Consider the following 26,031-nt stretch of genomic DNA (forward strand, 5'->3'; position numbering starts at 1 on the left):
CCATGTGAAATGCTCGCATTCCCTTTTTATTGCTCTTTTAGTGAATGGAAGAATTTGCCTCTATGGATATTCTAACTGTTGATTGCTGCAGGGACAAGGACAAGCAACAGCCTCATTTACAGAGAGCTTATAAACTAGTTTGCATGGTTTTGCTGAGTGGACGTCAACAAAAGGAAACTTACTAAACTGAAATTACTAAATTACTAATGCTTTAAAAACAATCTGTCCCAAGAAGAATTTACTTATTTTTTTAATTATAGGTTTTTGATTTTAAAATTAATTACTGCTATCACTTTTTTTTTCTTTCTAGACGCTTCATGTAACTGGTCTGTTGCATGAAATGCATCAAATATGTGATGTGCTGCAACAGTTGCACACTAATGACATATACTAAAATGTATTCTGATAGTAGCATGCAAACCAGCCATTGGCAGCTATAAGTAAATTTGTAGTAGCAAAGAGGGTTTTATTTCCCACCGTTTGTTAAACTTACATAATTATGCTTCAGCTCCTGTCAATATAAAAAGAATTACTGTAATGACTATTCTGCTCATTTCTGACACATAAAGTTCCTCAAGGACTATAAAATGATTTTGTCACATGCCTGTGAAGGTTCTCAGTCATCCAGGTCATTGTAGTCTAAGGAGCTTGGAAAGAGAAGCATCTGGATTTCTTTACGTTTCCTCGAAGATCCGAGAAGCTTCTTCAGTTCTAAGAACAATTGGTGGAGTCCCAAATTTTAAGCCAGACTTAAAAAACATCTTCAAGGAAACCTAAAGAAGTCCAGACGCTTTTCTTTCCAAGCTCATTAGATTTTGTCACATGACATTTTTTTTCCTGCTCCTATAGCCGCAACATGTTGAAGTTGCAACCCTTAAAATCAGTTTAGTTTAAACCAGCTGCTGTGTTTTGTCTATATTTGCTGTTTTTCCGCTCTTTCTGAGTCAGTTTGAAATCTCATGCTGACATATCAGTGTATGTCAGCTTGCATGGTTATTATTATACATCATTTTCTCTGTGCAGCTAACCAAAACCCTCTTTCAAACCCGGCTCATGCTGAATCACACGGCCACATGTGCAGCAGTTACAAATCAGATCAACAGAGGCCCCGCTGTGAGTCATCATATGATCTCAGGTCCACCGAGACCCCCTTTAGAAATTGGTGATCTCGACTCCCCACACAAGTTCCCAAAAACAGCTAAATGGGGCAGCTTTAAGCGGTGACACGCATGAGTGTGACATATTTGTAAAATTATGCTCTCACTCTGTCTGCCTCAGACAAGAGTCTGCTGCCACACTTGTAACAGGATCAAATGAGTGTAGAGGATTTGGCTTAGGTGTATTTTGCTGAGTCAAATGTAAGCACGCCCTGTAGCAGTGAGCAGATGAAGTCACTGGGCAAAAGTCTGATCGATAAAAAGTTGTCTTGCTGAACCAGCCACCCTCTGTACTCCACAAGGAGTTTATTAAAAGCTGACAAATTAGCTACATTAGCTTCACAAAAATGTGAAGGGTAAGATGGGAACTCCCCACTGACTACAACGCTGTCACTGACTAACACTTTTAAGAGGAAACTAGATTTGCTTCTTCTGCACTGGTTTTTATATTGTTTTGTCTATTTTCATATTATACATATCCATATATAAAGAGAGAGGGAGCAGAGCTTTGTGTCATATTAATGGTATTATGACTTTATTGTTACGAATGGTTTCACATTAAAGTGTTTGGGGTGCTGCTAATGTTTGCCTTACGTGCTGTATTAACTTCATAACATATAAAACAGTAATCCAGACATGGTTGTACTAAGTAAATACAACTAACTGCTTATTTACAATAAGTCCAACTGAAAAAATAATCATTAATTCCCATGAAGAATTAAGAGAATTTTTTTTAATTTACAAAAGTGGATCTTTTTTGTTAAAAAAAAGCAAAAATGCAAGTGTAAAAGAGACTGTAGGAGATATTTACAGCTTATGACGTATGAGGCTCACAGTACTCCGTTGTGATTTATGGACAACATGAACTAAATATCCCCCTAGCTTAGGTGACGGATGTGCTCCTGTATAATTTATCATGGCTCCAGTGACAAAAACCTGTGGGGTTTTTCTCTTTAAGCCTCAGGTGATTTTAAGAAAGTGATGACATTTGAAGTGGAGGTGATTTATGGTATGAAATTGAGATTGCAGCGTGACAAAAAAGCATTTTTGACATTTAGTAAATCTTATCTCAGTTTACAGTAAGCTGTGAATTGAATTATTAATGCCTGCCAAAAGACAGGTTTGGGAGCTTAAATCTTACTCTTAAGTTAAGAAACTTTGGCTCCCTTTTTTAATATAGTTTTTGCGCTTACTTGGTTTCCCTACCCTCTTCAAATTCCTTAGAAATTTCACATAATACAATACACTCAACAATACACTCAAATCGCAGTGCTTAGTTTTTGTTAGATCTGTCAAACTTGATATTTGACCATGTAAACCACTTTAGCTTTCATTTAGTGTTTCACAACTCTGCTGCTAACTGTGACGACTACCACATGATCTGCTTTCCCACTCAGTGTTTCCATGTTGATACTCAACACACGTATCAAACAGCCACCCCTGAATAAGCAACACTTAAAAATGAATTCCATCTGCCTTACTGTGACATCGTGTATTTCAAGCTAGAGTTTTGGGTATGTCCAGAAAAAGTAGAGGAGAATACCTGGAGAGCTTTGAAACTTAGCACTACTAACACGGTCATGACAGGAGATAAAGAGAGCTAGCACTACAAAAAGTCAAACGACTCTTATCCAGGGGAATACCATGAAGTTCATTTTTTAACATGTTCAAAAATCCCAAATTTTCTGAGTAAATTACTTCAGTGATGATTCGGCCTTACTCACGGTTTCCAGTGAAAGGTGCTGGTGACACCACTCAAAGTGATTAACATGAAAAAACTGGGAACACTTGGGGGAGTGAAACATGCTTCTGAGGAAAGATAAGAGATGTTATTAGGTGTAGGTTTAAAAAGTTCACACAGACTGAGGTTATTTTTGGTGTTGTAGACTAGCAGCGACCTTTCGTCTGCACATCTTATTGATTTCTAATGAAAACTCTTTGATGTGCATGTGCAGGAAAAGTTATCGAGAATCGGGTGTTTAACTTTCCCAGTGGATTTAGCAGGAAACACCCGGGAAATTCTTTGCCTCCCTGGAAGCACATCAGACAATAGCCAGTTCAGCGTGCCTTGCCCCCATCAAAGTTTGGCTTCACCTTATAGAATCCAATGCATGTCCTATCAAGTTCAGTAATCCAAATCTCTTACTATCGCTCATCTCACCCACATTCTTACCCTTCTCCCCTCACCCCCCCACAACCAGTGTCTCACCAGTGTGTGTGCCTTGAACTAGATTTTATGCCTTACAACATGCAACCAGGTGAGTCTCCAGGCTATGCAGGGTTTGTGCTTCCTTTTCAATTTGGGTTCACACTATAATTCAGGACCAAACTGCCCTTAACAATAACAATGAAACATTGACATTAAAGTCGATTTCTTTATGAATAAACTTATTTATTTCTTTTCTTTTTCAGTAGCAGAAGTAATCAGTTACATAGACCAGCCTTCATGTTCACGTTCATAAATGGATGGATGGAGTAACATATTTTTTTCACAATAACTGCTTGAGCATATTTAAAAGGGGAAATTTGTAGATTTCGTGCAGGAGGTGGTTGTGTCCGTTTTAACAGATAAATTCTTTATGTTTCCTATAAGACGGATTGTAATAACAACAACACTCGTTTAATCCACCAGAGAGAATGGGGGGGAAAAAAGGTTTGAGTTTTATTGTATCCCTCTCCAGTTATAATGAACTGGGGAAAATCACACAAAGTAAATATAGAAGTTCGTGGAAAACTCTGAGGCAGGTTTCTATAGAAAGCCAAGCACTTTGCAATTCGGTAGAAATCTTAATAGCTGGAGGACAATTTTAAGTGGGTGGAATACGTCGAAGTGATGATTGCGTAACTTTCGCTCTTAGTCACAGTGACGTGTCAGTGTTTGAACAGAAGAGGGCGCCCTGTATCCACAGTTTACCCAGACAAACACAGAAGGCACAATGTGAAGCAAAGAGAATCAGCGCCCTTACTTATATTAGACTATGCTTAAGGCCACTAATAAAAACTTCTATCATCGATGATCTCAAACAACAATATAAAATGTATGTTTCATTGAGGATGAAATTGGGGGCAGCTTATCTAAGCATAATAGCAGTATACAGTCTATTGTATTCATACAGAGCCAAAGGAATTCCAAATTAAAACGAATTACTCAGCTCCTCCCGAGGAAGTGGAAGTTGCAGCATGCAATGGAGAAATCAAATAAATCTGGAGGATGACAGACAGTGGGGTGTATCCTTTTACCAGCTACAGAAAGTGTTCAGTAGAACATCAAAAAGCATTAAGGCAGTACAGAAAACTGTATAGACAGGCCATTGCCACTCCCAGGGCATTAAAGACGGGTGCACTTTGACGTAGGTGATGTGACTCAGTCTTTGTAGCAAAAGTGAGAGGATGTCACTCCCAGTTTGTAGCATACTCCTTCTGCAGGGATGTGTCCAAAGAAAGGGTTGTGGGGTGGGGCGGCCCCCAGAGTAAACTGCTGTTAGTCTTATATAGGCAAGCACCACTGCATGAGAGCACGGATAGCATCATGCACTCATTGTCTTTACTGAGGTCAAAGTTAGTTATGTGTTAGTTTGTTGACAATATATTTTGTTGTATTATTTCAGATAACGCTAACCATCAGCATGTACCTAATTAAAATAATCTCCAGCTACACTAACATTTTATATATATATATATGAATTGTTAGTGTAGCTGAGCACAATGCTATTAATAAAGTAGGGTTATGACTTTTACAGAGGTAAAATGTTTAAAAATGCCAATATTTTTTCATGATCAAATGCAAATCTTGATTTTGCACATCTCTGCTGAAGTGCACCATTTAAAAAATAATAATAAATAGACACACCCCTGTTGTTCAGGGTGCTTGGCAACCTAGCCACAGGGTAGCTTTAGGATTTTTCTACATGCACAGTTGTAAGAAGAGATAGATAAAAGTGAAATCAGGAGATGAAATCACAAAACTCCCAAAGAGGACTCCTGGTTGAGTTTTTTTCCACCTTGTCTGTCTCTGGGATCAGAACACTTTGTTAAAGACCTTGAGTGCACTCTGACGCACAGTTATACGTGACTTAATGACACTATTTTATGCTGTTATGTGAATGTACTGAACAATACATTTCTGCTTAAAAATGCTTGAAAAGTAGGCTACACCTCTTTATCACACTCTCAAATCCGTAAAAGCAGAATCAGTGTTTCAGATAAGAGAGAACCTCTTTTATTTAAATGTCCCTGAGGTTCCCCGCTCCACCTGCCAAAGTATCTTTGTCGAAGATATTGAACCCTGAGACGCTCTCTAAAGCGTTCACTGGAGTGTCAGTGTGTATGATTGTCAGATAGAAAAGCAGAAAAGCCCAGAAAAAAAGTACTTTTCTAAATGTGTGTCAATGAGTCAGCGAGGCACGTTGTATAAAGTGCTTTGAGTGCTTGAGTAGAGTAAAAAAAAAAGCGCTATATAAGACCCTGTCCATTTATCATTTATCATCCGACATCTTGGGTCTGCCACTATCTTTGCTATTTAAGTATATGGTGCTTTAATCAACACAACATTGTAACTCCACAAATTACCAGGCATGGGTAGTAATGGAAAAACTTAGAAACTTTAATCACCTTTAATCAGCTCAGACTGCATGCCAATGTATTTACATTACAGTATCATTGTTGATAAGTGCTTAATAGCAGTCCTATTACGTCTTTAAAATATGGATAGAGACAGTCTGGCATCACTGCCAAGAAAGTCTATTTTGTAGTGGCATGCATCTCGACTTACCACTTTTTGTGGTAAGTCGAGATGCATTTGCATAAGAAGCCCTGCATGCCAGGACTGCTTTTTCAGAGTCAGCAGAACTGGTTATCAAGAAAGAGTTTCACAATTTTAAAATTAGCACCGTAGAAGTCCAAAGTTTGAAACGTTACATGACTTTAATTCTCTAATGTGGAACTTCCCATGACTCAATATAGTTTACTTCATTAGGTAAGTTGATGTAATAGCAAGAAATAAAGAGTATTATTTTTAAAACAACAACAAAAAAAAGACATCAAACACACTATTGCATATTTGAAGCATCTTTATTTGTTTTTATTATATACTTTGTGTTTTTACATAAAGAGACATATTTCTTTTACACATATAGTTTATATGGTTAATTTGTATCTGTATATATGTACACCTTAAATAAATCTTACATTAACACCAAGAAAATAAAACATTTACAGTGCAAGAATGTTCATTAGTGGTCAACTTTCATGGTCGCTTACCCTGGTAAACCACAATCACTTCCAAGCTCATGTGCTAAGTCGCTTCTATGTTTTTTTTTCTTCTTTCTTTTTTGGTTTATTTTTTCTTGTTCTTCTCCCCATTCATGCTCTCAGTCAAAAAAGAAAAAGACATATAAAATTTGGAAATTTGCTGACTTGATGGGAGGGGCTTCGGGGGAATGGAACAAATGAAATGACCAGAGTATGCACATGTACCACACGACCGACCAAACTCAGATTACCTGTAAACACGTTGAGGGTAGTTGAGACATTTTAGGAAATTTGCTTGTTTGCTTTGTTGCTTGTAGTTAGACAAGAAGAAACAGCCACATGTAACTAAGTTTCCTTAATTTTAGGCTTTTTTACATATTTTTGTGGAGATTAAACAGATGAGAAAACATGTTACGAAACACTTGGACAAACTGCAGCGTGATTCGCTGAAAGCTGCTGCAGCTCTTGAAACGCAGAAGCTGATTGCTTATAAACCAGCCCTGTAATGCCAGGTGTATCATATTTATACGTGAGCTTTTATGAGTTTTTGAGACCTCTACATCATCAGTGTGAATTTTATTCCTCTGAAAAACATATATGCAAACTGATATTTTAATTTATTATTTTCTTCATTTTCAGAAGGTTCAATAAGCACTCCAGCATCAAAAAGACAGAATTTTCTGGATTTTATTTAATGGTTCAGGCTAGTTTGACCTTTTTAAAAAGTCTAAACTCTGTTTCTATTCATAAGCAATAAAAGTAATTAGGATGAAGTAATTTTCTTGTCTTGCCTTCTGTTTTTCTTATTCGGCCTGAGCTGAATTAGGTCAACCTAGACAACGAGTTGTAGCAGTTTGAGATAATTTGCTCACACCCACAAACCTTTGATACCTAATTACCAGAAAAAAATGATATGATGACATGATATCTCTATCCAAGGTTGTCCAAACAGTCAAATACACAGTGGAATTCGTAGAACAGAGTCACATTTCAATAACACAAATGGGTGAGGCCTATAGATAAATCTTTCAGCAATCACACTTATTAGCAAAGTGTTGGATTTTTAAAAATTTTTTACCTGCTCCGGCCGTCTTCTCATCTAACTCTCCGCAAGAAGCTAAATCTCCCACAATGTCAAACTATTCTTTTAAAGAAAAGGTGGTTGAAGAAACTTGAGGTGTGATCACATTAACCCGAGTGTGTGGGAGCTCTGAGGAAAGGGTTTTAATGACGAGTGTGCGCAGGATAAATTCAGAAAGTACATGAGTCATCGCAGAGGCCATAAACCAACTGATTGAAATGCTAGAAATGCTCATAGAAATATAACATGTGAGAACGCGCCAAGCACAACGGTTTATCGTGAGCACGGTCTGGACGGGCATTAGAGTTTTGTTTGCCCTGTGCATCTGTAACTTTAAATGGCAACATCGCTCACGTCTACATTTGTTCAATCAGAGGAGGCGATGTGGTATTTAAAGCCCTCGTTTTCTGAACTGAAGAGACACATTTTTAACCTGATGTTTAGCCTTAAAATGAATTCTTATGTTGTTTCTGTAATATTATGATAATAAAGGGCCGCCAGCTTTTTCCATCCACTATTGCAAAGAAATAAATACCTATTAAAGAAACCTAACACGTTTGTTATTTACAAAGTAAAACCAATGAGTTCCTAGTGTTCGTCTCTGAATGGGTGCATAAAAGTGAACGTCTATTCTAAGCTCCGCTGTACAGTCAGTGGGTAACCAGCCCAAACACCTCGCATGCATTTCCCCGCACACATCCAGAGAATCTATTTACTACTATTTTACAGTTAACTCCTACTAAGCTGCTGTACAGAGGCTGTGTTGAGGTAAAGCAGGTGTTCCTGGCCAGCTCTAACAGGAAGGGGTTCGTTTTAGGAGAAATGGTCGCCCACTTTATGAAGTGGGGCTTTTTTTTTTTTTGTATGTTTTTTATGTCTGGACAGGACAGCGAGGGAGGGCAGGGCACTGACGCATGATGGAGGGGTGTCTTTCAACACGACACACGCTATATTGCTGTTGAGTCGATGATTTCCACATTCTATGCTTAAAGAGAGTTCGTGATTATGATTTATTTTCCCAGTATAAAACACAGATTGGGGTATATATTTATATATATTTTTTTGCAGTTAGTTGCAAAACACGGGTAGTATGACCTCTATGAATTGTCATCGTGTCGTGACTTTAAATGCAGATTGCACACATGCACACAAAAGCACCTTTGATTAGAAAAGAAATTGCACAAGTTTGATAGATATCGTCGACCGTACAATGTTGACATTTTCTACATAGAGACTGAGCACTCTTTGCATTAAGAAGTTATGAAGCATGTCTGGAAAGTATACATTTCGGTATACAACTTCTTAAATGTTGATTGGTATAATTCACCTCCCGGTGGCTTTTTTTTGTTTTTGTTTCCTTTTTTTCCCTACATGCAGTTGACTCCTTGAAACTAGCCGGTGATTTGAGCCCAGTTCTACTGTGAACAAAGCACTACACACTGACTAATCTAAATCAATCATGACGCTTTAACACAGTAAAGTTATTTTCAAATGTATTATCTTGACATTGACTTTGTTTATGGATCTTTAATGAGCCTAAGTATTCATGCTTTTGTTTTCGCCCCCCTAACCAGTACAAGATATTGAAGGCTAGCATATGTAGCTAACTTTCATTTAGGATTTTCTTTTGTTTGTTCTTGCCTTTGTCCATCGGTGCACGTGAAATGGAAATTTCTTTACAATCATAATGTTTGCTCAATGGGTGAAGAAAAAAAAGGAGCAGATTGTCATGCTACAGTTTATCTAATGCTACGTCTAACATTTAGTGAAAATGAATTAAAAAAATAATTTAAAAGAAAAAAGGACTCATTCAGTGGTGAAAAATGACATCCTGACAGGGGGCGAGGAGAAGCTTCAACTCTGAGCACAGACAAGTTTGCAAGAAAGAAATAAGAAAATAGAAGTTCATCTGTCCTTCGCCGCGCTCCTTGCTGCTCAGGCGCGAAGCTCAAAAGAGAGTCGTCCCCATCGACCATTAAACAACATGTTTCGAAGAACACATTCATCCGCACGCTGCTCCCGTTTCTCTCATTCATTAGTTCGTCCACATCACGATTCACTCACGACGTCTCAGTCAGTTCAACCAGTATGTGCTTTCAAATGTGATCACAAATTTGAGCTCAGCCATATTTGTTGTTAAGAGTTTTAAACAGTGCATCTCATGTTTGTTTGTTTCTCCCCCGAACTTCACAGGAGGTCATTCTTCTCAACCTACCTTCATTTCTCGTCTAGTTAAACTAATGGCATGCATAATACTTCTATATTTGGCATAAACCCGTAACCCACCCACCCAAACCCGCTACCCTACTCACCTGCCAGTGAAAATAACAACATATTTAAAATCCACTCTTGTTAAGCCTATGTTAAACCAGCGAAACCGTAGTCTTGTTCCTTAATGGTTTATGCGCTCCCCACCACCACCTGCTCACTGAAAATAAAGGGAGAGTTATGGTGGTGAGGGTGACGGAGGGGATGTAGGTCCCTGAAAGGTCCTTAAATAGTCACCGGGCAGCTAATGACCTTGTTCTCTAGCATGACACTGACCACCAGGAAGACGAAGTACAACATGAACATGATGAAGCCGAGCAGCTTGCTCATGCGCCACTTGCAGGCGGCGATGGAGATGATGACGAAGAGGAGCATGAGGAAGAGGAGCACGATTGCACAGAAGAGGCCGTTGGAGCTGACTTGCACCGGTCTCAAGCCTTTGAATAGGGACCACAGGAGCCAGGGGAGCGGCAGTCTGCAAGTACACAAGCACACGATATGTTACAGGCTGACCACGTGAGCTGCTGAGAGCCGATAACAGCATGAAGATACGCGTCTATGTCCTGGATAAACTGACCCTTTAAATGATATATGCCTGTTTATAATTTAGTCTTGTTTTAGTCAAAGCTGCTTAACAAATATGCACGTGGTCGCCACATCTAACGCGGTACATTTGCTTTACTATCTTGTTGCTATTAGAAGAAATGATACAGGTTTATCTCCAAAAGTTGATTCTGTTCATCTGGACGTAGTGTTTTCTGGGAGAAACGTTTCGTCACTCATCCAAGTGACTTCTTCAGTCTTTAGTCACTTGGATGAGTGACGAAACGTTTCTCCCAGAAAACGCTACGTCCAGATGAACAGAATCAACTTTTGGAGATTTATTTTCCTGGATGATTGAGAATGCATCAAAATGATACAGGTTTAGCCACGAAACCAAATCTAATTTTGTGTAAAGACTTTGGAAATCAAAATTGCGCTGCAAAAATGCCATTACAGCCTGAAAGCCACCTTACTCCGGCCCATAGAGCCAGTAATAGTTTACTTATGACGCTACAGTAATTCAAGGCTTTGAGAGGAGTCATCGTCAGAGCAAAAAGTACTGCTTTCTCTGTGCTTCTCCTAAACATCACATACGGATCCATACCCAGATCATGCTTGGATAACATACCCAACAGTAATGTCAAAGATGTTGGAGCCTACAGAGCTGGATACAGCCATATCACCCAGCCCCTTGCGTGCCACAATAACACTGGTGATGAGGTCAGGGATAGAGGTTCCAGCTGCTAATATAGTCAGTCCCATAATCTCCTCTGTAATCCCAATGGTCTCTCCAACCTGCAAAAAAAAAAAAAAAAAAAAGAAAGCTAAGCTTTAGGGTAAATAAAAACTAATCTTTGTTCTAGTTATTTTTAATTTCCTTGTGCTTAGAAGCTGAAGGAGGTGATAAAAGTATCTCTGACAATCTTTGTTTTAAACAAGACAGCTGTAATTATGCGTGAGTGGATGGGAATGGAGGGTTATTATAAATGTCAAGAACGAGAAATGAAGGAAAATATATTTTGTGGGCTGCTGTTATGATCACATAACATCAGTTCTTTTTACAGAGTCTTGTGTACCTGATGGGCCCACCACACCATTAGGTAAGAGAATCCTGCAATCCAGCAGATGGCACCCAGGAATGTAATGGGGAAGAACTTCTTTGATGACTGGAAAATAAAAAAAGGATTGAGCAGCACACGTACACATAGACACACGCACACGGCATTCTTGTTCAGGAGAATTTAGTCTCATACCGTTTTCCTGACGTCAGGCAGCGTTAGCCACAGGGGAAGGACAATAGGCATGATCAGGAGGTAGGTGAAGCGCTTGCGGCAAGATTCAGGCCAGGACAGGCTCAGAGGCTGGTCCTCTTCTTCTTCATCCTCAGCCTGAGAGCAGAAAAAAGGGAAGGAGATACTGGTCAAAATTTATCATTTTAAAAACAATATCAGGTGAACAAGAGGGAATAACTGAAATATAAAAACATTGGAAGTGTCCCTTTTAGCTTCATATACTCACTACCCACAGAGGCAGGGATCAGTTTGACAACACCACTGTTATGAAGAGATTCAGAAGTCAGCACAGATTAACTGCAGGAACTGGATGTGTGCTACCATGACTTTAAAGGGGACCCATTCTGCTCATTTCCATGTCTCTCTTTTCATTTTGGGAATTTACCAGGGTAGTTTTGCATGATTCATAGCTGAAAATAATATGTCTTATACTGGACCATGTTGCAACCACATCGGATCATCCTCTGTCTGAAACAAGCAGTGTGATCTCCCGGAAAGCCCACTTTCTTTTTCTTCTAATTGGCTGCCCCTCATAAACCTGCTTCGTTTGATACAGAGCAACACTCAGAGATTTGATTCAAAATATAAAGTAGAAAACAGTCTGAAGAGTGGGCACTTGGCCTCATTATTTGAAACTTTGGCCATTGTAAGAGTATTACATAAACAAACACATAACAGGTCTACTTTAAGAGAGAGGTGGCTGTGATTTCTGAGACTCCACTGAGCCTGAAGGGCTGAGTGTCAGCAGTCATCGGGGGCTCATCACTGCTGACTGGTGATGTTGGCTGCATCAGCAGATCCTTAGGGTGTGACTGGACGTGCTGCTGGAATGCCAAGTGAGACAAAAGTTGACGGCACCCTGCGATTTGCATGAAATCAGATTCCAGGAAAGATGACTAAATCATCATTTTATCTACCTTCTTACAGGCTGTCACTTAAACATCCAGGTAATAGTTAAATAGTACAACAACTAAGCTTTTTCTATTCGGAAAGATCCCGAGGTCCCTTAGCAACTAATTATAGAAGATGATAAGGAGCCAAGGGGACTTGGAGAGAACAAGTCCATGCACGCAGGCCAGACTAGAACATGTGAGTGATCTAAAATTTATCCCCTGCCCTTTTGAGAATAAATAGGTATGAAAACATGAAGTGAAGGGGTGCAGAAGATACACTGGGCAGAAAAACATAAAGTAAAACAGATGCTGATAACAGATGTGATACGCTGGGTAGTAATTTTCTCAAGGAAATCATTTCAGGCCTTAACAAATTTAATCAGATCAGCTAAACAAGGCCACGGTGAAGCAGAAATCTTTAAAGATGGTTGCTGCACGAATCATGAATCATATGGAGCTTATCCTGCTGTGACAGCGACTGCTGTTGAGTATTGCCTGGTAACCTTGGTAATCAGAGCTGCCAAACAAAAGGGCTTGCATCACTTATGTTCAGCATTCTGATTTCTCCTCCTCTCCATATCCAGATGGCTGCATTGTTGTCTTTTAAAAGCTCTAAAAAGCAAAACAAAAACAAAAACACCCGAAGCTTTGCAAAGATCAGTTCTGGACCAAATCCACTGCTTTTAAAAGATGCAAAGATTGTCATTTTGGCTCACCGCAGAATCCAAAAACGCAGCAAAAGCTTCTTCTTATGTTCAGTCACAATATTGACAGTCCACTCCACACGATTTTGCTCTGCAGCTCTTTCATGGGCATGTTGACTGCATGCAGACTACTGTTTCTGGATGACACTGCTCACCATGAATCCAGCATTTGACTATTTATGATTTGCTTTAGTTGCTTTCTATGCTTAAGTACCCCATTGAGCTGGTGCTCCCTGGTCTAACTTGGTTCCTAAATGCCAGCCCCTTGGGGGCCTTTCCTGCCCTGTGGTGGCTCAGTTGGTAACACTGCCAACTCTGTGCTTAAAGGCACTGACTTTTATCAGACACCACAGAGCTGCGAGGGGAGGCATGACATTTGCTTTTTTTTTTTCTCTCTTTCTTTCTTCCTGGAGGGAAGCATTTGCTCTGGTACCCGGTGTGAGGCAACAAAGCTACAATAGTTGAAATGGTCAAAAAAAAGTGCAGAACAGCTGCAGCAAGGCTGGAAATACAAATGGTGCGTTTGCATTAGTTTAACCAGAAGAAGGAAAACACTGCTGATCTGACAGGTTCGCTTCCATGAGGTGCCTCCAGTTAATAAATAATGCAAGTACAATAATGGAAAAAAAACCAGAGGAATTTGGTCTTCAAGTAAAATAATATCTCAGCCACAGAGTCGACAGATTATTGTTATTTTCATCAGCAGCGAATTCTGGGAGCACACCTCTCTAGGCTTTGTGCATGCACAGAAAGCCAGAGCAGGGATTGTTGCCAACAGATACGACATCCATCAAATCACACACAGTATTAAAAAGAGTAGCTGGGGTGAAGACGGGTTGCAAAGCAGCTTGCAACTGCAACTGCAGGCAGGCTAAAGCAGCCTAAACTGCACGCCATATAGGTTATTGGGGTGTTTACGTGGATATCAGCTTCGCCGTGGGTGTGGGTCGATGTTGAAATCAGCTGATCTGTGGTGAAACGTCTAAATTTGTTGTTTTGGTTTGGGTTTTTGGTTCAGAGTGTTCCTCTTGCATTATTTTCTTGATTCAACTTTTAGTATCCAGGAATTGACAAAATGCAGCCATCTGTTTAAAACTAAGATGCTATGTGTAATTCACAAAGAAAGCCTCAAACACACACTGTGATTTGAAACTTCACACATTTCCATTCACTATTTGCCTGTCTGACAGCAGTGTCTCATTCTTCACATGAAACATTCATCTTCATAGATGCCCTAACAGCTGCAATGGCATGAATATTTTTTTGTCCCCCACACACACACACACAGGCTCCATCTGGATATAAAATTCTCATCCTATTTAGGAAAAGAAAAAGCAAGCAAATCTTCAAACTGAATGATACTTCCACCCAGGAACCCCTGAGCACAATGTTTTTTTTCACATCGCTTTAGTTGTGATAGAAGACGTAGGATGAGTCATGAGATCCCGTGGTTATGATTTTCTTTAGTTTTCCCGAATGTTATTTAAAGAATTGATTACAGGAGCTTTATAAATATTCAAAATGTATGCTACTGAAAGCAGAAAAATCTAGAATATGTTGTTGCAGATAGACAATTGAGTGAGACATAGTTTTAATGTCATCATCAAAATTAGAACCAGATGCAGATTTTAAAATGAAAAATCTGCTGCTCAGAGGAAAAATTACAGCACATGACTACTTTTCTTGGCTTGCTTCTCAAGGGTTTAGACAGTAAGTCGTGCAAAACTCTGCTGCAAATTTTAATTTGACCTTAACTATCTCCTTATTCCCCAGTCTTGGTTGCCAAGACATCCAGGAGGAATTGAACAATTAGCGTGATGGGGCCACTGACGGCAATATGAAGGTGTGAGCTGTTTCCAGCTACTTCCTGGCTGACACAGGCACAAGCAGGTGCACTGTGCAGGATCTAAAAATAACAGCATGTAGGAATCAAGAATGCCAATAAGCATCCAGGTCTTTCAAAGTTTGTGTTATCACCTGAAAAAAAGGTGTTTTTAAACTCCATCTACCTGCTGTTCTGCTTCCTGCCACACATTAATCACAAGAATATCATTTTTTTTTAGCATCATATCAGGTTATGATGTTATGATGTCTGTGTTTAGGAGAGAAAATGTCAGGATCTTGAGTCAAATAACTAAATAAACACAGAATGTAATGAGCTGCAAATCTCATAAACACATAGACAAGATATCAAATATAGAAAAGTTATTATAATGTAGAAAATCAGAACATAGAATTTATATTAAATATTCTTTTTTTTGACAGCAGTTCATAAATGTCTAGAAACTAAGAAGACCAGCTGCTGGACACGTGTTCCTGAGACCATGCACTGATTTCTATAACAGAATCATGCCTGTTTTTAATGAAGTGTTTCCTGAGAATCCAAACCCATGAGATGCTCTGTAAGATGCTCTTTTTATACACAATCGTGCTACTGAGCCGTTGCCATTTAAACTAAATAGTTTCATGTATTCGTTTTGTTTTAATTTAGTATTAGTATTTAAACTAATCAATTTAAAAATGCTTCTTCAGCTGTGGTAACGCTCACTTTTCCAGTTTTTTGCTCCATCAAATTCAAAATGAGATAATATTTTTCATTAAACTGTAAAATGTGTTAAACATTTGATATGTTTTATATTTCCTATTGTGAATAAAATGTTGATCTCTGAGATTAGTAAATTATTACATTATGTTTTATTTACATTTTCCAGTATTAGCTTTGTACAGTATTATTTGTGCTTTTAATCAAGTAGGACTTCATAGTATTGTGGACACCACTGTATGCAAAGCTGCTTCACATATTACACTTTATACAATATATCAGATATATACATATATTTATATAATGAACTTTATGTACAATTCATACTAAATAACCTAAATTAAACTATACACTCTCTCAAATACAAAACTACTGCTGATGCACCAACACTTCTGTTGTATTTTTAATAACGTAAGTCCAGAATTTAAAAAGGAAAAAAACATGTTACTTCTTAGATTTTAAACTTTTCACGTGTCAGTGTTTTTTGTTTCATATTTATCTACCTTGTCTTTAAATTTTACACACAGCACGATGTTAGTAAAACTGTAATTTCGTTATCCTTATACATGCCATTTTCTTCAATATGAAAGACTTTTACAATGATATGAGATATGAGATAAACTGGATAAAGGACTGGAAGCTTGAGGCAAGAAAAAATGCTTCTGAAAGAAAGAGCAGTCTGAGCCTGCATAATTGTTAACAGAATAAAAACTCTCTCCATATCATGAATTAATTGTAAAGGATAATAAAGGATAACTGGAGCTGGATTTGTTCATGTGACGTTTGTGAGAATATCAACAAAATCGTTCCCATTTTTCCCCTTTTTTCCCCAATTGTATATATATTTATGAAGAGTGATTAGCCAAAACACTGATTATTACAACCAAAGCACTTTGGCTAATGCATGTCCTCCACTTGGAGGAAACACATTACAGTAATTAAAGACCACAAGCAACATCAGTTGAATGTCTCCTTGTAGTAAGTCGTCTGCCCAAAGAGACTTACAAGCTGTGTGACCATCAAGCTTAGGGTTAAATATATTAGCACACAGTGCCTGTTATGTTTTCCTTTTACTTTTTTCCACTATTGTTCACCCAGCTGAAACTGGCTGAACATTAGTTGGAACATTAACAGGCTTTTGGGATTACTCTTGTTGATAGCAATTTAAAAGTTGAAAATCCAGCAGGATGACCGACACCCTCGCCTCCTCTGTCTGTTCTCCTCTCAGTGTACATATTTTGATTGGCTGCCCGGTTGCCCCAGGACCGTCTGCTGGCTTGGCGGGTTGCTGCATCCCGCCGTCGTCGTTAATGCCAGCGATTCTGGTTCAGGTGCCGTTATGAGGCTCGCTGAGCCTGGCCACACGTCAAAGACCGGGTGTGTGTTTGTGTTGACGTACGTGTGCGAGTGTGTTTGTTTCGAGTATCCAGCGGCGGGGAGCAGCAGGTGAGTGAGGAGTGTGATTACAGAACTCAGAGGGAGGAGGCGGGTCTTTGGCAGGTCTGGCTGAAGATGGAGGAACTCGCCTGAGTGCATGCTGGGAAATTATCAGCAGTAGTGACCTGTGCCATAGTTGGTGCAACCTTTGCATCAATCACACTCAAGGTGGAACACCGACACAGATGAGAGGCATAAAATATTCATAAATGCCTCTCTTACTTTGATGTTTGTCTCACAGTTTCGGTGCCTTCTCACCCAGTTAGGTGGACAGGTGACGAATTGGTATAAATAGATTTTCCACACACTGCGATTTGTGAGTGCCCTTTCATTTCTTACCGTCTCCCCCTCTTGCCCTGCTGTTCCATTCATAGGTGGGGTCACCTCCACTTCCACACTGGAGCTGTTAGGAAGGTTCTTATCTGCAGGAAAAATAATGAATTAATATAATAATAATAATGAATTTGTTTTTGACAACTCTGAAAGACAAAGTGTTAGTTTTTATGCTCTGAATAAAAGTGGACAAATCATTTCTGCATTCTATCCAGGTAAAATGATTCAGCTCCTTTTTTAATTATTAGGGAATCCTCACATGGTGGTAAATAAAGTAAGTAAAGTTGTTTATATAGCCCTTTTTCTTAGACATAAAAGTCACAAAGTGCTGTAAAACAACTACAACACAATTATAATATCATAGAGAACCCTGTTAAAATAGAACAAAAATAAATGAAACGCATAAAGAACAACAGAAAATGTCAGCAGAAGGCCTGATTAAACAGAAAACTGTTGTTTAGTTAAGTAAATTATGAGGTGTGATTAAAATGTTCTAAGACTGCACCTGTAAAAAAAACAAAAACCTGTTTTTCCAGATTTAAATTGGACTGAAACTCCCTCAAAGACACACCTAATGTTCCTGCTCTGTTTAGATTGCTCTCTAGAAGCACCATTCCCAACGTGCACGTATGCTTCTGTATTACCTAAACTTCATGACCTGATCTCACCACTTGACATGAACATTGCAACATTTTCAATGGAAGAGTTATCAGGTCTCTCAGTCTTAGCTTCAGACTCGGTCTTCATAGCCACAGTTTCTCATATTGAAATTTAGACCGCTGTAACACTAAAGTTGATATTTGCTCTTCAAGCAAGCAGTGAAATTGCAAATGCTCATGTGCAAGTGGTGTGAATGCATCCTCCAGGGAAGTTTCCATGTACTAGTGCAGAGCTGCACAAGAAGATGACCATGAAGGGGACAGCAGTCGTTTCTGCTTTTTATGGCCAAAAAGTTGTTGAACTTTTGATAACACCTTTTTATTCCAGGTCGTCTTTTTGCCAAATAACTAACCTTTATTTCAATCAAGTAACCGACTTAGCATTTCAGTACCAACATCTGTTTCAACCCTTATTTGCTTCTTTCAGATTTCTGTTTTGTAGTCAGAAGAAAAACACATTTATGGAACTGCTGGAAAGTTAGACATAAATGTCTTATATTTATTTTAAAAAATGTTGTAACAACAGAAATAATGGCAAAAAGTATATCAAGGCACCCCCACGTGTGTGAACATACATGTGCATGTCTGAGGCTAATACTATCTCACCTTATCAAATGCTAGTGGCTGCTTTAAATCCATTTCAATTGAGGCCCGACTTACTTAACTTACCCTTATTAAAATACAAAGAGCCGAAAGCCATGTAATCAGATGATTAAACTATAATTGCTGTGGAAATTGCTTTAATCCAAGTATGGTTGTGATACAATTAGCAGATTCTCAGACAGATAATGTGCCTCGATATCACTTTGGTCCACCACATGACCTCCCTCCCTACCTTGCTCGCTCAGATGTGGCAATATTACAACTAAAAATGTGATACCTGGACTGAATCACAGTAAATATTCTTTTGCAACAACCTAAAAAGTGAAGTTAGCTGTGGTGACCACCAGTCGAGCACTTTGATCAAGAGGGTAATATGTTAATGTGGTGCGGTTAGCATAATTTTGCCTTGTTGATCAACAGCTATGTCTCGCTTTGATTCTCCTGCTTTGCCTCCATTGTGGCCATGAAAGTGTTTCCTCTGGCCTCCTGTTTGTTCTTTGGTCCAGCGCTCTTTGAAGTGAAAAACACATAAATTACTCTTGGCAGTGACTGTGATTGATTAAATACTGCTTGAAGACAACACTTGTAATCAATTTGGCTGCTCTTGATCATGTCGTGTTTGTTTAACAACAGATGATCGTTTCAGTAGGGAATCTAATAACTAACGCACATGAGCTTGGTTATTCTAGCGATACCCGCTTCTCCTTGAAGGTTGTGAGAGGCCAAAGCTGGTCAGCGGTCAGAATGGACAGTGCAGACCTATTCATCGCTATGTTTTTCCATGAAGGCATGCCTTTACTGAACTGAGAGCATGTTTGGGATCAAAGTCATTCTGAATAATCTTTCCACATGGAATTTCATGGTGGATTAATATTCTTTTTTGTTCAAAATTCCATAAATTTTGACAAGATCCCCAACACCACTGACTGAAATGGAACTCCAAACCATGACAGAGCCTCCACCGTGTTTTACAGATAGCCGTTACACTCCCTGTCGTAGCTTTCTCTTGAAATCCTGACCTGTTGCCACAGATGTTGAGTCCAGTTCTTGAGTAGTTTTGCTTATTTCAGCCTTTTCTCATCATTTTCCTTCCTTAAGTATGGCGTTTTGACAGCCACCCTTCCACTTACGCCATTTCTGATAAGCTTCAGTGAACAGTAGACAGGTCAATTGATTTTTCCCATTTCTTTAAGACATGACTTTCAAATACTGTTGATCTGCGGCTGATGGTATTTGTAGGCCTTTCACTTCATTTGTCCTCCATCTGCCCAGGTTTCTCAAATTCTTTTAAAGGACACGCTTTCCACCATGTTCAGATATATCAAGTTTAAGCTAACAGCTCTTTGCAATTCACCTTGATGGTGCAAAAATACAATTTTATTGCTGTAAAACTGTGTTATCTTTGGCATTTTAGTAGATTCTGTTAGAGAAAAAGTGAATAAATCATGTGTTTTTGTGACAGGTTGTTAGTAACAAAGTATCTAAAGATGTAAAATTGTTTCTTTGTCTTATGTGTAGACACAATACTAGTTCATCGCTTGAGTTAAGATCCTGATTCATGGGATCCTTTGGAAATATTCTTCCAAGGTCTTCCTTGGAAAGGAGACATTTTGGGAAATATCAGACACCACTCAGTCAGTGTAGGTGTGTATGTGTAACATAAAGACTGACATTTTTTTATTGTACGGACAATTTTGAGCCAGAAAATAAACAAAGGTATTTCCTATAATTTCATACTACTGCAATAAGATCTAAAGGATATTAAAGTTTTATTTACCTGAACGACTCGCTACTCCATTGGCCTTTTCACTATCCTCCACTTGGCATTTCTTTTTAGCAATCTTGTGCAGAATAGACGCCTTCTCTCGAAATTTACCTGCAAAGAGGAAACGAAAAGAGAAAACACAACACTGGTCAAATTCGGACCAAAGCGCCGCGTACCGTAGCATCCACAAAGCCTTTCGGCCTCGTCCCAGTCAGCGCTCCTTCGTTGTCACCTTCGACCCCAGATGGGTCGCGTTTCAAAAGCACGGAACAAACAGGGTGGCGGCTTTACACAAAACTGCAGTTGCAAGAACACATAGTCAATATGACATAGCATATCATATACTGATGATCCTGCAATGTCCTGGTCCTTGGCGGAGGCGAAGCAGAGAGAATCTCTTGTGAAAAGATCTGCCTTCTGGAGCTCAGATTAAGTCCTGGTCTTGTTCGGTTCTCATTTCAGATCAAAATGTCACAAGAGATGCCAGAGGCTAGCAGGGAACTTAAAAGCAAACAAAAGTTCGGGACGGCATGTCACAAATCACAAATTTAAAGATTCGAGAGGCTGTGTTCAAATTTTTAATCCAGGAAGCAACTAATTTGATCATTATCACAGCTCTTACTCCAAGACAAAAAAATTATCATAACTATAAATGTAGAGAATTTGAACAGATGTTTCTAAAACTGCTAGTACGTATTAGTTTGTAGATAACATTAATTGATTCCGTGAAACCATTTTGTAATGGTGTGATGCAGTGGACTGGATTGAAACCTTGACCTTGGGGCTCATATAATTTGTGTGCATTCTTGATATTGTAAATAATGGCTCATCCAAGGCGATTTTAATCACTAGCAATAACTGAGGAGCAATAGAGTTTTGATATAATTCCTGAAATCCCCCCAAAAGACCACAAATATAGCCTAGAAACAAGGAGAAATACGATTCCAGCACCAAGTTGTGCAGATTCCAGGTCAGCAGTAGTGGCTGCTCTCAGTATTCTTTTAAACCAGCCTGTAATATAAGAGATTTTATCCTATGCAGCACGTACTTTCTGTGCGAGCCCTCCTGCGCATCATTAATCGTTGTGCTGTCGTGCATCCGTGCTTAATTTAACTGTGCGTGTCAATCCTTGCCTTTTCTCCTGCCTCATCCAAATCACCCGGCTGCAATCAATGCAAAAGATTTTTTTTGTTTGATTTTACAAATGCATGGCTGATTCGTCAGTGCTTGACACAGTGATGCGTCAATACGAATACTCCGCCCAGCCATGTGAACGCTGTCTGTGACCTTCTGGCAAAATCATTAACCACCCCAAGTCACCGTCGGCCGCCTTCATGCCTCCTCTGTCTCACTCTACATTTCTCTATCACCTCGGATTTTCTCACTCATTCGTCTTTGGCAAACACCATCTTTCTCTCACTTTGTCTTTTTGTTGTTTGGCAACGCTCAGCCCCTCCCTGCCCTTTTTTTCCCTCCACACACATGCGCACAAATACACACACATACACTGCCGACTTTCACAAGACAGAATCACACATTCCACTGTCTTGACAACACTCACCTTAGGTGGTCATTGTCAGTTAGTTGTCTTAGCGAGTGTGTGTTTGTGCGTGTTTATTCATGGATAAGTGGGTGTTTATTTATGGATAGGAGAGTCTGAGATCATCATCTGGTTACTTGGGCATAAAACTGACAGTGTTGGGCTTTCTGCTGTAGGTATGCAAAAGAAATGCTAAAAAACAAACAAACACTGGCGTCATGTTTCAGATCTAACTTTGAACATACTTTGATAAAGACCTGTGAAAGCAAAGAGCCGTTACTACAGAAGCTGCAAGAAAAAGGAAGTTTATCATTTTAGATAAATATAATCCATAATAAATAATCCACAGAATCTGAGATCACCTCAGCAAGTTAGCTTTAGCAGGAATCTAGCTATGTATTTCTCTCATCACTGGTATTGTAACAAATTATAAAGAAACTTGTTTAGGTGTTCTGATTCTTTATTTATTTATTTGTTTGTTTGTTTTAACGAATGTGCAAATTAAAGCAATTAAGTGGATCAGATAATTGGTTAATTATTCGAATGAACAATCAGTTACCGTATACCGTCGTGTCTTTTGTTGTCTGATGACATCACACCATTTCTTTTGCCTTTCCACTCCTTGAAGTATCTTGCATGTACTAGTAGAAGGCTTTCAATCCTCAGGCTGTGCCAGTGTGCATGTTAAGCTCAGTTAGTGATATGGCAAAGGTGGCAGGATTTATCTTGTGGGAAGATGTGTTTTAATTAGTGTCAGGGTTAGAATTTTTAGATATTGAAAAAGCACCTCCAGGCCTCAGTCACACAGGCGTAGAGACCAGTCGGCGACCCAAAGGCAACCTCTGGTCACTTCAGAAAATGTGTATTCCCCAAGTTGCAGGAAAGCGGTTGTTGGAGGTTGGTGGCTGTCGCTGCTCAAAAACAGGGAGCTGAAAACTAAAAAAAACCTTCTCATGATTGGCTTGGTCAGAATCAGACTGGCGCAGTCGCTCACAGTTTGTGTGGAAGACGTCGACTTGTCTGCAAAAACTTGACATTTACTCTCAAAGCTGCAAATAAACCGAAAATGAAAAACATTCACCTTCAAAGGAAAAGCTTTGCCTTAAAACGTCAACCACAAACAATTTCAAAAGGCGACTTTGCATCACATTTTTCCGTTTCGCTACAGCTTAGCAAGTAGTTTGCAAGTATCTGCAGGCAGTTTGGCGTCTTCCATGGAAACCTCTTCTCACCCTGGAAACTTACTAGCAACCAAAGCAATCACAAAGACGTTTTTGGTGTAGCATAGCAAATCTCTTTGCAATCAGTTTCACACCAGCTGGTTGTGGAATACACACTTTTTTCTAGTGACTGGTGGTTTACAGATTTTCAATTAAGATCTCTAGACCTGCTCCAATGTGGTTTTGTGAATCAATTTCACAGGAAATACATAATTTTCCCTTGCAACTAGTGGATGCCACAAGGTTGTTGAAAGGTCTCTAGGCCTGAGTGACTGAGGTCTAAGCTCAACTAGTTACAAAGGTGGCGAGGCGATGTTGAGGAGGAGGAATATGCAAGTGCTACAGCTCTGAAGCGGAAAGATTTTAGTTCGGGGGAAAGCTGTGATGAGGAAAATTAACAAGCTTGTTGTCACCATGAATTCACCATGAGGTAAAGTTAGTATACTCAGAGGTTAAACTGGACAACATAACCAGCTTACTTGAGATTACTATAAAGTTAAATCTGGTAAGATAAAATAACTGTAAAACATTAATTTCCTCAGCAGCTAACATTGTAACGCAACACATTACCCTTTAATGACAGTGATATTCAAAACGAATAAATTGCTTTTAAAAGTAAAGCTACCAAATGCAGTTTATGACAATTTTTTGCCATTTCCACCTTATTTATTGTTATTTGGAAACAGAGCTTTTACTTAATATGGTTACATTTTTTTTATTTTTTTTAATGCAAATTTTAAAAATGTGTTTTTCTGTCACTTTGTTTTAGCATAAAAGCACAAATATCAAAAATAAAACTCCACCCAAATTATAAATATGTGATTGCTATGTATAGGAAATGTATGTATTGCTATTTTAAAGGAATTTAAAAAAAAAAAAACACAGTTAATGTTTAGTTAAATTCTTTAACTTAAAAAATATTTAACACTGCTTGAAAAAAAAAAAAGACCAGTTTGTGAAGTGTGGGTTAAAAAACGTCGTCATTTCTGCCTGTTACACAACCACTGGGTGGATTAGTCACTCCAGTTTCCCAAATTCAGAAACATTGCTTCTGGTGTAACTGTAACCTCGAAGTAAGTGCTGGGGAATGGATGATGTGCTGCATTGCTCAGAGACGCAGATGGGTAACAGGGAAAAACGAGCAAAGACGAGAAAACGTTAAAAAGACCTTGTGTGTTTTCTGAATGCAATATTGGCCGTGTAAGTGTGCGTTTGTAGTTAAACCAGCCTGCATTATGCACGTCTTAATTTACACAACGTCAAACAAAAGAAGCAAATTTAGAAATTTTCAGAAAATACCTAATAAATAAAATGTCATAATAACACTACACACAGTAACACACAATATGTATGTACATATTCGTAGGGGAAAAAATATAAAAATATGCCAAAAACCAAAAATGGTACAATAAAAAAAATGGCATGGCTACTATGATTTGCACTTATGCCAGTGAAATCTCAGCGAGATTATCAACTTAAAGCAAAATTATGCAAACTGTGTATCACAGGCAAAAAAAAAAAATGGGTCTGGATGTGTTGCTTCGAGATGAAGATGGAGGAATATAAAAACAAGAGGGATGACAGAAGCTGTCTCAAAGAATCAAGTAATGAAAACTTTCAGGCTTACCTTCCTCAGTCATTGAGTGATAATATTTTAGTTTCCCATAAGTCCCAAGCTCTACAACATCACAGCAAAAGACAAGGGTAAGGCAACAAACACACAGAGAAAAGGAAAAGAGTGAACATGACAGAACAAGACAGATCTGCTGGTTCTACTCACATCACATTCTGTACAGAGTCACACAAGAAGCACAAGAAGTCACATACAGAGAGACAAAATCTCCCCAAGTCATCACTGCATAAGTGCAAAGACAAAGCAAGGACTCAACTGCAAATACAAAACATCAAGAGTCTTTGAGTAACTCAGTCTGATAAAGAGCCTGCCAACGGTAAAGGGAGGGGGAAGGGGCAATCAGTATACCACCATTAAAAAAAATGATCAGAGGTTCATAAAAAGATATATTGAAAACAAACAGAAGAGGACAGTCGGAAGAGAATATACTGGGTCAACATGCAACAAAATGATGAGTCCTCCTCTCCTCTGCGCACAAGCTTATTCAGGGGCTTGATGATTCGGCATTTTATTCCCACAATGAAACCCGAACAATTAATTTGATTCCCTTACTGCTGCAGTTCTTCCATGCTACAGTAAATAGACAGTCAGCACATCGGCATGATGAATTAGCTGGGAATTCAAACCTGCAGCAACAGCTGAACGTGAAGCAGCTGAGCAGAGGACACCGGACCGCAGACTTCTGCCTCCCACGCTGTTTCAACAATAAACGGCCAATGAAGCGATGATTCGCTTTAAATAGAATAGTAAGTGTATGTTACATTAACTAGATAAACTAACTTAACTACAGACAGTAGTTATATTCCCTTCTGACCAGAATTAACAATACAGGTCCAGAAGTCAGGAATCCATCCATCCATTTAGCCACTTTCTTAACTGCTTGTCCAATTCAGGGACACAGGGCCACTGAAGCTTATCCCGACTGACTTTAAGATTCATATCTTTTTAATTCATGAGCCACTATTTTCCAGAAGCTCTCTCTGCATGGGGGTTTGTCTTTCTGCGCCACATGCAAATTCAGAAAAAGCAACACCAACCAATTAACACCAAGCAAGACCAACTTGTCCTTAGTCTCCGTTCTTCTTTAGAAACTTTTGATTTTGGCAGCATG

General features: G+C 39.0%; 1 protein-coding gene across 6 annotated transcripts in view; it reads right to left on the reverse strand.

Moving 5' to 3' along the window:
- Window positions 1–9,933: 9,933 nt before the first annotated feature.
- LOC102796300 (sodium/potassium/calcium exchanger 2-like) overlaps window positions 9,934–26,031 on the reverse strand; it is a 46,913-nt gene continuing 30,815 nt past the window's right edge. For 3 of the 6 annotated variants that reach the window (XM_087837635.1, XM_087837634.1, XM_087837636.1), the window contains 7 exons: window positions 24,915–24,965; window positions 20,540–20,638; window positions 17,507–17,589; window positions 11,553–11,687; window positions 11,376–11,465; window positions 10,928–11,094; window positions 9,934–10,231 (listed from right to left, as the gene is read on the reverse strand). In XM_087837635.1, the coding sequence (XP_087693761.1) occupies window positions 9,982–10,231; window positions 10,928–11,094; window positions 11,376–11,465; window positions 11,553–11,687; window positions 17,507–17,589; window positions 20,540–20,638; window positions 24,915–24,965 (875 nt within the window). In that variant the 3' untranslated portion in view covers window positions 9,934–9,981. The remainder of the gene's footprint in view (window positions 10,232–10,927; window positions 11,095–11,375; window positions 11,466–11,552; window positions 11,688–17,506; window positions 17,590–20,539; window positions 20,639–24,914; window positions 24,966–26,031) is intronic. The other 3 variants (XM_087837639.1, XM_087837638.1, XM_087837637.1) reach the window with 1 other exon arrangement.

Source organism: Neolamprologus brichardi, chromosome 3 (genome assembly GCF_056152115.1).
Source record: "Neolamprologus brichardi isolate AB-2024 chromosome 3, ASM5615211v1, whole genome shotgun sequence".
Lineage (NCBI taxonomy): Eukaryota > Metazoa > Chordata > Actinopteri > Cichliformes > Cichlidae > Neolamprologus > Neolamprologus brichardi.